We start from the raw sequence: 11069 nt of genomic DNA, 5'->3' as shown, positions 1-11069 counted from the left end.
TGGGCGAGCTGATGAACGCGGCGGAGTGTCCCCAAGACCCGAGCTGAACGCATGCATTGGCCCAGGCTACGGCGCCAAATTCTCTAGTGCCATACCATTCAACTAAGGCGCCAAATCTTATGGCAGATGACATATCAGCTTGAGCTACATTTTAAGTGACAAAACACGGCGTGAAATTAGTGGCATGGCATCGTGCAATGGTCCAATAACACTGAATGGCTTCGTGTGAATGGTCAATTTCTAGATAATATTTTCTAAAGGGTATATTTACAGAATGTGTTAAAAAGGGTAAAAAAAATTCCACCACTCCTAACTATTTAAAAAAGAAAAAAAAAATCCTTACCGACCACCGCTGCTCGTCACCCGAAGCTACGCGCTAGTCGTCGCTGCTCTCATCGGCTGTCACTGCCAACGCTCCGCCCGCTCTTCGGCCGCCACCCGCCACCCGCTCATCGTTGTCACCTGTTTGTTGCCGCCCGCAATGTGTTCGGTCACGCGTGGGAGAGGATTTGGTGATCGTGAATTATATAAAGGTCTGTCAGCACACGGAATGCCGACAAGCCTAACGTGACACCTATCAGTATTTCATGTGCTAACAGGTCATGACGTGTCACCTATCGATACGCGGAATACCGACATACCAGTACACTGCACGAACATCCAACGTTGCACACTCCTTTAGCTGGTCCCACAATCTATCCAGATTCTGCGTGCTGATAGGCTCTCGGACCCTTTGTCATATAGACTATGGGCATGTGGAATACTAATAGGTACCTTGTCAGTATCATGTGTGTCGATAGGTATCTATTTTTGTAACTTTTTAAATTTAGCTATTATTTTTATATTTTTAATAAAATAATATTATTAAAAAAATAGAGAGGAAAGGGAGTGAAAAAAAGAAAACAAGGCAGCACATGCCAGCGAAATACAAGAGGCCCATAACATGTGCCCAGTTGGGCAGAGGGCCATAAGCACGGACGGCCTGGCGTAGCGAAAAACAATAAGGGACCCAAATTGATCGGGGTTATTGAACCCGACGTGAATCGAACACGCAACCTTCTGATCTGGAGTCAGACGCGCTACCATTGCGCCACGGATCCGTTGGTACTGGAAGGATAGTAATAATACATAGCAATTGAAGTTCATCTTCATCACGCATTTCTGTTAAGAGTGTTATCAGTGGTAAATTGAAAGAACAATTTTATGCAGGTAACGCGGGGGTCTTAACAAGAAATAAGTAGATCTCCACAGATAGGTGAGGCCAAACCCTAGCTACTTTGCCTGCTTCCATGTTTCATGACTACCGACTAGGTACGTAGGTGAGGGAGAATAAAGCTCATAATAACACCGCGATCAACTAGCTACTAAATTCATGCGCATGAATGCCCGATCGACATGTACAGGACACATCCCCGGGCGTAATCGCGAAGGACGTCGCGGTGATTAAACAGTGTAACTACACGCGGTACCATCTGCTCAGATCTAACCCGTCGGCTAACGCGACCAGCCAATCACGACATGCACAGGACACATCGCGTCGCGTCGCGTCGCGGCGATATACTGAACCGCGCGGTACCATGAGATCTAACGTGCCGGCTAAAACCCAATCGCGTACGCGCACCGGCCGAGATCTGCCGGTCCACGGCGCGCGTAGCGTAGCGTGCGGCGTCACCGTCGTGTCGTGGCGGAGGCCGGCCGGCGGCGAGCTACGCGGCTTTGTCTTTTAGCCCGCGGGCGTGCGTACGGCGAGCGCTCAGGGAATAAGGACGGGCAGGGACAGGAGGAGCACGTACTCGCCTAGCTAGCCTCCTCCTTGCTTCCTTCCCCCTATTGATGGAACCATGTGTCCCTGTCGCCGCCTCCCCAGGCGGCCAGGCCACGGCTGGTGGTTGCGCCGTCCATTCGGTCGATCTGAGGCGCCTCGCGCGGACGAACGCAGGCCCATGCGGCTCTCGTGATCTTGCCTGCGTGGATCGCTGCATGCAGTCTGCAGAATTCCGAAATTGGGTGGAGCGAAAGATCCAGGGAGCATGCTTTTTATTGGGTTGTTCAGAGCGATGTGTAGCGTGCCTGAAATTGGCTCGACTTTCAGTTTGAAAATCTTTTTCCTGAACACCTGCCGTGACTGCATGATTTGTGGCAACACTTTGTGTGACTGTTCGGTTCTCTGAAAAAATTCAGACTGATCTCTGGCCCTTACCTTTTGCCACCAAAAACTTGTTACATGTCTGAAAACTGCGAGCCCGCTTAAGAAAAGAAGGAAGACTTGTTTCTCCTGTACGCAAGACTTTTTCTTTGCAGAAATTTAAGTTTACCGCATCAACTTCAACTACGAAACAGGCAAGTAGAATAGTCAAAATACGGCAGTGCAAACTGTGGAAACCATGTTCAGATGTCTTGGCCTCCAAGCGGAGGGCAGGAACAGAGGCGCGGTCCTGAAAACGCAATCGTTGGACCGCTGTTTTCACCGTAACAAATAAGATAATGCACGCTCATTTAAGCATTTCCTGCACTACTACACGGTCGTGCTGTCTGCATGTGCATCACACAGCGTAAATTCTCACCAAAAGAGGGGGGTAAATCCTATTTTTTTCCCTTCTCCTGTTTATCATTGTAATTCTTACTGCCATGACTGTACGCTTGCCGGTCCATGCTGAAAATACTACGAGCATCGACCGTGTCAGTGGGGCGCCAGGCCGCCAGCTGAACTCCTCCTTTGGTCTTCAGTCTTCGGCCTCGTCACCTCCGTTTACTGCGGTGCCTAGCTGCTACAGAGTAAACTCTGTCACCTGTTCCTGGGGATCTCATCAATGCGATCAGATCCGTATTCCACTGTTAGCTTGATCATTCCTGAACCCTTGTGCGCCAAACAGGAAAGGTCCTGAGCCGTGCTCGGCAGTAAGTTTGTCCGTTAGTATTAGTCTGTATCTGCGTCTGATTCTTTCTTCCGCTGGTCTTTCACATGAACACTGAAATTTTTTTCATCAGGGGGTGTGAGTGCGAGTATTGAGGAGTGTGCAGAGCACTACGAGTATCCGAGGGACGTCTCCTCCTGATCGGGTGGCGGGTCACGTCGTTCTCTGAGACGGCGCGGTACTGACCGCGGCAACTTCGTCAGGCTCGTTAACATACGTAGCTAGGTGTGTCGATCAATTTATGATCATACCGCTTCATTCGGTGGACGGTTAGGGTTCACTCCTTGTTCCTTGACAATTTCTTCAAGTGCCACAAGGATGCGATGGACAAAATCTTGCTGATATACCTAACCCTGTTATGTGCTATCAGTCATCGCCCAAGCAACTAGCTTGAAAAGTAGCAATGTTTGACATAGATGGGCGTGGCTTAATACGCAATGTACATGCTCGTTGCCGTACAGAAGCTCCATGAATTACTAGCATAATGAGGCTTCAGCCTTCAGGCGTAGGAAGATAACGTTACTATCTTCATTTCTGTGTTCCCGAGGAGCCAAAATTTTTGATCTCTACTGGGTAGAACTCAGAACGGAAAGGCAAAAAAACACGTCTTCCTCTTCCACAATGAGTGTTAGAGTTCAGATGGACTGATAATTCCTTGAGAAGGTGCACATGGGTATGTGCACGAATCGGCTTACATGGTGGTCCTGTGGCAATTGCTCATGGAAACCGCACAATTAATGGCAAAATCAACCCAGTGTTCCTACCATTATGCAAGTGTAAATGGACAGAATTCACAGTCAGCTCTCTGTAAGTCTCAAACTCTCAATTCAGAGTTTCCCTCTGCTTTAAAACAAACGAAAGAGTATATTTCTATTTGAGCAGACACTGACTGAGGCTTTTCAGATCGGGAAAGACTGAAACTGGCATCTCTCAGTGGATTAGCTCATCTCCGAGGTCCCAACTGCTGAGTAAAACCCGTCGCCAAAAATGTTTCCCAACAAAGTCAGTCGTCCAGCAGGTCCTTTTCACCTGCAAGCGGCAAGGGCCTTCATAACTCCTGGGCAGAGCAAGGCATTACAGACGTCGCAGTGAAGGACCAGTACCCCCAAAGCAGCACACGCTGCCAGCCACAGTGAAGTGACCAGCATCTCAAATGTGGCAGCTCCGACGAGATCGATGGTCGCGTGATCCGGTCAGTCGGTGCTGTGCTACCAAGACGAGCTCGCGCCAGATGCAGTCAAACCTCTCTAGGTTCGTACTGCCAAAGAACATTTGTTTCGAGCTGTAACAAACTCAGGTCCCGGATGGTGTGTTGTCGAGACTCCGGATAACACCCAGCCAGAGCCGTGAACTGAAAAATCGCCACATCTGGGCGAAATCTTGGCGTGGATGTAGGCTGCACCCTCGCAGCACGCCGGCCTACGGGACGAACCTGGCTCGGCCGACCAAACAGATTAAGCGCATGAATACGCCGCCCGTCGCTGCCAGTACGAGGACGACGCCCGTGCCGAGAGCCGCCGCGCGGCGCGGGAGTGAGGCGCGCCGTAGCCCGCGGTGAACCAAGCCGCGCACCAACCGCTGGCTCCATCGGCCGGCCGAGGTCGGGTACGTACGTACTTGTGTTCGTTCGTGCCCTGCCGGCGCGCGCAAGGGTAGGGGGTGTGCGGCCCGATCCTGCCCTCGCGTCCTGGGAACGCGCGGTACTTCTGACATCTATGCCACATCGGGCCTGGCAGCGCAGGGTCGCGGTCGCACGGAAATCCAAGAAGATTCTCATCCAATGCTGGGCTTTGAGGACACTACCAATACTTTATTTCTTAAGTGATGTTCAACAAGAAAGAGAAAGAAATTAATGTTAAGAAACAAGTTTTTAATGTATGTGTATGTGTTTCTTGAGGTATTTTAAAATAATTTATTGTCTCACAATTATCTATAATTACTTAAAAAATTAATTTCTTTTATAAGAAATAAGCTACTTCTCTCTTATCTTTAAATTACTTATCACATCATCTTTTTGTTTAGATGGATATATAATTAATGTCTAAGAAAAATAGTCAATACTCAGCCGCACCTACGCAAGCCAGTCGCCACTCGCCAGTACACTCGACGCACTCCCACTCTATTTATGTCGCTAGCTAGCAGCGCTGGATCACTTGGTCACTAGTCACTTCCAACCAGAGCTTGCGGAGCCAGCGTTCCAAAGCTCTCCTGCGATCGCGGCGCGTCTGGCTGCGGGTGGCTGCTCGGATGGGGCGGTCGCCGTGCTGCGAGAAGGAGGCCGGGCTGAAGAAGGGCCCGTGGACGCCGGAGGAGGACCAGAAGCTGCTCGCCTACATCGAGCAGCACGGGCACGGCTGCTGGCGCTCGCTGCCGGCCAAAGCCGGTTAGCTCCCGTTCCTTTGCGTTTCTTTTACATGTGTGCTCGTCGATGGATGGGTAATTTTTGTACTCATGCTGTTGCGTATGGCGTCAGGGCTGCGGCGGTGCGGCAAGAGCTGCCGGCTCCGGTGGACCAACTACCTGCGGCCGGACATCAAGAGGGGCAAGTTCACCCTCCAGGAGGAGCAGACCATCATCCAGCTCCACGCACTCCTCGGGAACAGGTGATCATTCTAGGATCATCATGTACTTGGTTCACTTGCGGCAACTCGTGTGTCTCGTGCATACGCAATTCGTCAGGAAGAGCAGGAATGTACAATCGCAGGAGGTTTTCGGTCTGCATCTGCATGAACGTGGGGAAAGTGTAGAAAAAAAAAATATTTGGTTTACCAATTGCTGGGTAGTCACGTTTGTCATTAATGGTGCCCAGCCCGCTAGCCTCGCTGTGCCTCACTGCCTCACCATCCATGTCAGGGCGTTGGACCATTGTCACCGCTCGCTTGTCGCCCTGACATGTTGACTTGGGGAAATGCAACTCCTTCGATTTTACACCCATCATTCCTGCCATCCCGCCCTGTCTGTCCTGCACCACGCGCTCCTTCAATTCCCTCGCACGACACGAGCCTCTAATCGTTTACACCCATCGGTTTTACTATTGCTTCAGATCCATGTGAAATCAAAAAACAGAAGAGAGAGATGACTGACATCCTCGCGTGAAATCCGCAGGTGGTCAGCGATCGCGACGCACCTGCCGAAGCGCACGGACAACGAGATCAAGAACTACTGGAACACGCACCTCAAGAAGCGGCTCGCCAAGATGGGCATCGACCCGGTCACACACAAGCCCCGCGCCGACGCGGCGGGCGCCTCGTCGACGGCCTCCGGCGCGCGCTACAGGGCCGCAGCGCATCTCAGCCACACCGCGCAGTGGGAGAGCGCGCGACTGGAGGCCGAGGCGCGCCTGGCGCGAGAGGCCAAGCTGCGCGCACTCGCCTCGCCGCCTCCGTTCGCACCAGCGCCAGCGGCCAGCGGGCTTGAGTCGCCGACGTCGACGCTGAGCTTCTCCGAGAGTGCGCTGTTCGCCAGCGTGGCTCACGACATGCACGTCGCGGCGCGCGCGCCCGTTCAGCCCGCGCGCTCTTACGGGGAGGCGTTCGGAGAGCAGCAACGCTTCGGCGACGCCGCCACGCCAGGGTTCCTTGCCGGAGTACTTCTTGACTGTTCTGTTGCCGGCGCGGAACAGAGGTTCGCAGCCACATCGACAGACGCTAGCGTCGGTGAGCAGGAGGAGGAGGACAAGGGCTACTGGAGCAGCATATTTAGCATGGTCAACTCGTCCATGACGTCGTCTTCTTCGTCCTCGTTGACTTCCGATGCGGTTACGGACCCGGCGATGTACTTACCGCCGGCGGCAGAGTTCCGAGTGTTCGACAACTAATTTGAATGCTTGCACTCACGCAGTAGGGCCTGTGGCTGTCGTGCAATGAACTTGTGCTAATATTACTTTGTTAAGGATGTTGCTAGGTTAATTTCGACGTGTTTTGATTTAGTCTATGTGCAATAAGCATGTACTGATTTTGTTTGTATTTGTCTATGTGATGCAGTTTAATCAACAAAGAATAGTGTTAACGCTGATCTATCGCAAAACACCACATGTACATCATGTATTGGGATGGTCTATCTTGTCACGTTCCTTTCGCAAAACCAGCGATTCGGACCTTTGGATCTATATCCAACTGTCCAAAACCACCTATGCGAAAGTTACCTATGACTTATTAGGATCATTTATTTATGTTAAGATTCGTGTTAAAAAAGTATATAAAAATTTATAAGATAAGTAAGAAGGATCAAAAGATAGATAAGTATTAGATGGACAAATGAACTACTAAGATAAGCTAAGTGTGCATAAATCAATGCGGTTTTGCATTTTCCCAACATATATCCCATGCAACAATTAAAATGCATGTCACCTTAGCCTCCGCCCCTCTGGCTCAATCACTATCGGCCTACGTTGTTATGAAACTACACTAAATCACTACCCTAATTGCATTCCACAGCTTGTACATGCTCTAGTTGTAGTAGATTTCTGCGGATTCCACCCGTAACTATGCTGCGGCCCACCCATTGCCATGCCATGGCTGCCTCTCACCGTTGTCCTTACGTTGCCTCTCGTTAAATGCAACTTTGTAGGGTCTTGCATACGTATGATTTATTTTGTTTGTCCATCACTCACACTTGATACTTAATTATCTATTGATTATTTCATATATCTTATATTTTTTTTACATATCCTTCTAACATAAATCTTAACATAAATAAAGGATCCAGATAAACCGTATGTTAGCATGTCCTAATAGAATTTCCTTGTCCTTTCCTCTCCCTCACTGTGCAGTGAGGACCCTGCCTATAGAGACGTGGAAGATGCCCTGAAGCACGAATCCTCAAGCAACTTCAAAGATGCAATAATCGCAAAATAAAAAAAACTTCAAAGATACAAAACCCAATTTCCCCATAGGAATCTCTCAACTTATGTTTATCAGTTACGAGAAATGTTCCAGCTAGCTTCTCACGTGTGCTCCCCTCCTTCGTGATGTACGGACTTGTACATTCCCCGTTTTTTCTTATTTGACATTTTTTTACTTTTCATGAATCATGATCCCTGAGATGTAATTTTGACTGTTACTATTTGCGGCTTTATATTACTATCTAGTACTAAAATTAATATAAAACATTAACGGCAAAACTAGCTCAATCTTGGTCTTGCCAGCCTACATAGTTTAAATATGTTGATGGTCAAACAGTCAGACTGTTAAAAGTTGGGAAAATTGCATTTATATTCATGAAAAAGTTTGGCCGCATGAAGATTCTAGGATGGCAAACAAAAATTAACGTGTGGGTTACTATTTTCTGTCACGAGCTCTTTGAATTCGGTAGTCCAATAGATGGTTTATCGAGCTAGGAATCTAAACACTATTGTCGGATCACGCACTCATATTTTACTGTAAACTTTATGTTAGGTTCAAACCTCCGCAGCAAGATAGTTCCTTGCTCTAACATTGCTCAAAATCCTATCTCCTAGTTCGCGCTATGCTGTCTGGGTATGTGTTGCATCGCAAAACCAAGCTAGACGTGCTGCATGAACCACTATTATCGGTGAAAGGGAACCACTCCTGTCAAAGATATTAGAAGGAAATTCTATAAGACTCTTCACTGAAAGGCTCCTATGAGATACTGATACATGCCGTCATTCACTTATCTAACGGTTGGCTATGAGACACTGATCCATGACGTCCTTCTCTTATCCAACGGTTAGCACGTATAACTAAGAGGAAGGAAGAAGACAGACTAGGTCTTATAGAATTTCATTCCAAGGATATTGGTATCATGCATGGCACACATGGGTAGAGCCCTTCCATTGCATTTAATTAAACCACCTCGGAGCCGATCTTCAGCATATCGGATTGATTCGTTGCTAAGAAGTACGCGCGTCTCAGGGGGAAAAAACATGGAAATGTCATGATGGCGATATGGCGGGTGCGGCAGCAGGCAGAAGATCGCCATGAAGGAAATGGAAATCTGCCGGAGAGTGGAACCATGGCCGTCCATAATCCCGGGTTGTTCCGCGCGCAAGGAAGGTGCAAGCCCTTTCCCCGGAGGAAACACAAGTAAGCCCTAGTAATGCCCATCTTCCCTATGGCCTCTGTTTGGAAGGTGCTCGTCTTCTGATACGCTGATAGTGAGAGTTGGTGACATGCACCCACCTCTCGAGTCTCGACTGCACTAGGCATGTCGGAGCAGAGTAAGTCGGCTTGCACATCAACGTCGTAAAAGACCACGAAGATTTAATTATGAGCACCAAGGAAGGGTGGCAGCGGTCACGGATTTTTCGGCCTTCAAGGTGTTTATTCCCCCGTCTAACAAGGAGGTGCGGCGAAAATTATGTAGAGGCCGGACTACGTTATTATTAACATGCCGGAGTTTATGGTTTAGTTCGTGCGTTCCCTTGGTTAATCTGTACTGTCGGAGGTCAAATAAATAAATGCAGTCATATGTTCCTGAGCTAATCAACGAGGTGGTGCAGTAGAAAAACATGTCTTACGACTGGTTGTGTTTTTGGCGCGATAGTAAGACTACCCCCAAGGGTGGCGTGATGCACATTAGTTGATCTGCGCATATGATTTTTACTGACATGGCAAAGAATTAATGATAAGAGATATGAAAGTTGTATCTTATATAAGATACTCTTCGGCTACAAAATCTAATACTTAGGAAACCATCGTGTATTTTCATATGACATCATTACTCACAACATATGCAACAATTTATTGTTTTCGAGAGCCTAGGAAACAACAATATAATACTATATGCATTAGTCGAGTTGTTTCTATACATCAATTTACTACTCTCCATCTGACATGACAATCTTGAATATAGCAACATGGTACCATATATTGGGAGTAGCCTAAGTGTAGGTAACTCAATGCCCACCATGGTAGTACTAGCAGATGGAAATAGGACCCTTGTATTATACATGTCCATCTCTTCATCCCTTCATGTTGTCCGTTTCTGCGTCCCAGGTGCACAGCCGGCCTATGTGAACTCACTGTACACAGGGCGACCGAAAGAAGCTTAGGAGTAGGTCAACCTACCAAAGGCCCATTATCAAGTGGGCTCGACCAAAAATCAGGTATGTTTTTCCCTTTTCTTTTCTTTTTAATCATTGTAATTAATTCACAGTTTATTATGTTTATGTTTCTTCTCTCTTTATATGCATTCAACATTTTGGAAGAGTTGGCTCAACATTTTGGAAGAGGTGGCTCAACATTTTGCTAAATCTATTTTAACATTCTGAAAAAGTTGGTTCAACATTTCATGAAACAACATACTTAAAATGTTGAATTAGTACATGAAAAATTGTTGAACTTTTCAAAAATTCAGTAATATCAGATGCATTTAAAGAAAAATACGTTCAAAGATTGGAAAGCAATCACATTTCATCCCACCCATCCTCCTCTAATTAGACTGTGCCACATGTCCCCATTCCCTTCCCACATAGTTGTTTGCTTCCTCCACCCGCCTTCATCTCAGTCGTCCGTCGTCGGTCGCATGAATGTAAAACATTGAGAAAAAAGGACGAGCTACCTATAGGAATTCTGAGCGTACATTGCCGCTATGTTCCAGACCTTCCAGTCCACCCAAGAGCACCGAACCAGCTCTGATTGTCGTGGGCGGCCTAATCGGTAGCTGTTTTCGACCGAGGCCCGCTCCCACTCTATGTCTAGCAGGCTGTAGGCTACCCTCTCCTCAGCATAACAAGCAGGCGGCATAGGTACACCATGCACAATAGTACACGCAACTCACCCACTCCATCCTCTCCTCTAAAGAAAAAGGAAAAAAGTTTGTTTTGCCCTCAAGTGTAATACTAGTTATAGCACCTAAAGATACCAGATATCGTTCCTTCCCGACCCCATTCCGCCCCAATTCTATCCAAGCTGACACCACATCACTCGTCCACATTGGCATGGTCCCACCTGTCATTCCCTTTCTCTCATTTACTTTTCTTCCAGCTTCCCCTTCCTTTTTTCTCAGGCCTAACAATCGACCACTGAAGCACCCCACCACACACTCCATCATAAGCTGTAGCACCTAACCAAGCAAGCTAGCCCCTGCGAAGCCACCATTCGACACTCTACCTCCCCGAGAGAGGCATGCTGTAAAACCCCATTCCTGGGATCTCCTATGCCTCATGTATCAGTCTTTAGATCAAGTAGCTGA

General features: G+C 48.1%; 1 protein-coding gene and 1 non-coding gene across 2 annotated transcripts; one reads left to right on the top strand and one right to left on the bottom strand.

Annotated features, from left to right (window-relative positions):
- Positions 1 to 1028: 1028 nt before the first annotated feature.
- On the bottom strand, positions 1029 to 1100 carry TRNAW-CCA (transfer RNA tryptophan (anticodon CCA)). The gene has a single exon. It is a non-coding gene; the product is annotated as a tRNA-Trp (tRNA).
- Positions 1101 to 4995: 3895 nt separating this feature from the next.
- Positions 4996 to 6929, top strand: LOC133921892 (transcription factor MYB16-like). Its single transcript, XM_062366975.1, has 3 exons — positions 4996 to 5298; positions 5389 to 5518; positions 6021 to 6929. Exons 1-3 carry the CDS (start codon positions 5163 to 5165, stop codon positions 6730 to 6732), a joined length of 978 nt encoding a protein of 325 aa, XP_062222959.1. The 5' UTR covers positions 4996 to 5162; the 3' UTR covers positions 6733 to 6929.
- Positions 6930 to 11069: the final 4140 nt, after the last annotated feature.

The sequence above is a fragment of the Phragmites australis genome, chromosome 6 (assembly GCF_958298935.1).
Source record: "Phragmites australis chromosome 6, lpPhrAust1.1, whole genome shotgun sequence".
Taxonomy (NCBI): domain Eukaryota; kingdom Viridiplantae; phylum Streptophyta; class Magnoliopsida; order Poales; family Poaceae; genus Phragmites; species Phragmites australis.
This window is presented reverse-complemented; position numbering and strand designations above follow the sequence as displayed.

What these genes read in the sequence shown, in the direction of transcription:
- LOC133921892 (XM_062366975.1), top strand. Translation starts at nt 5,163, where the DNA reads ATGGGGCGGTCGCCGTGCTGCGAGAAGGAGGCCGGGCTGAAGAAGGGC. An exon ending in CTCGCTGCCGGCCAAAGCCG is followed by an intron (nt 5,299 to 5,388) that starts GTTAGCTCCCGT and finishes GTATGGCGTCAG; the next exon opens with GGCTGCGGCGGTGCGGCAAG. An exon ending in CACGCACTCCTCGGGAACAG is followed by an intron (nt 5,519 to 6,020) that starts GTGATCATTCTA and finishes TGAAATCCGCAG; the next exon opens with GTGGTCAGCGATCGCGACGC.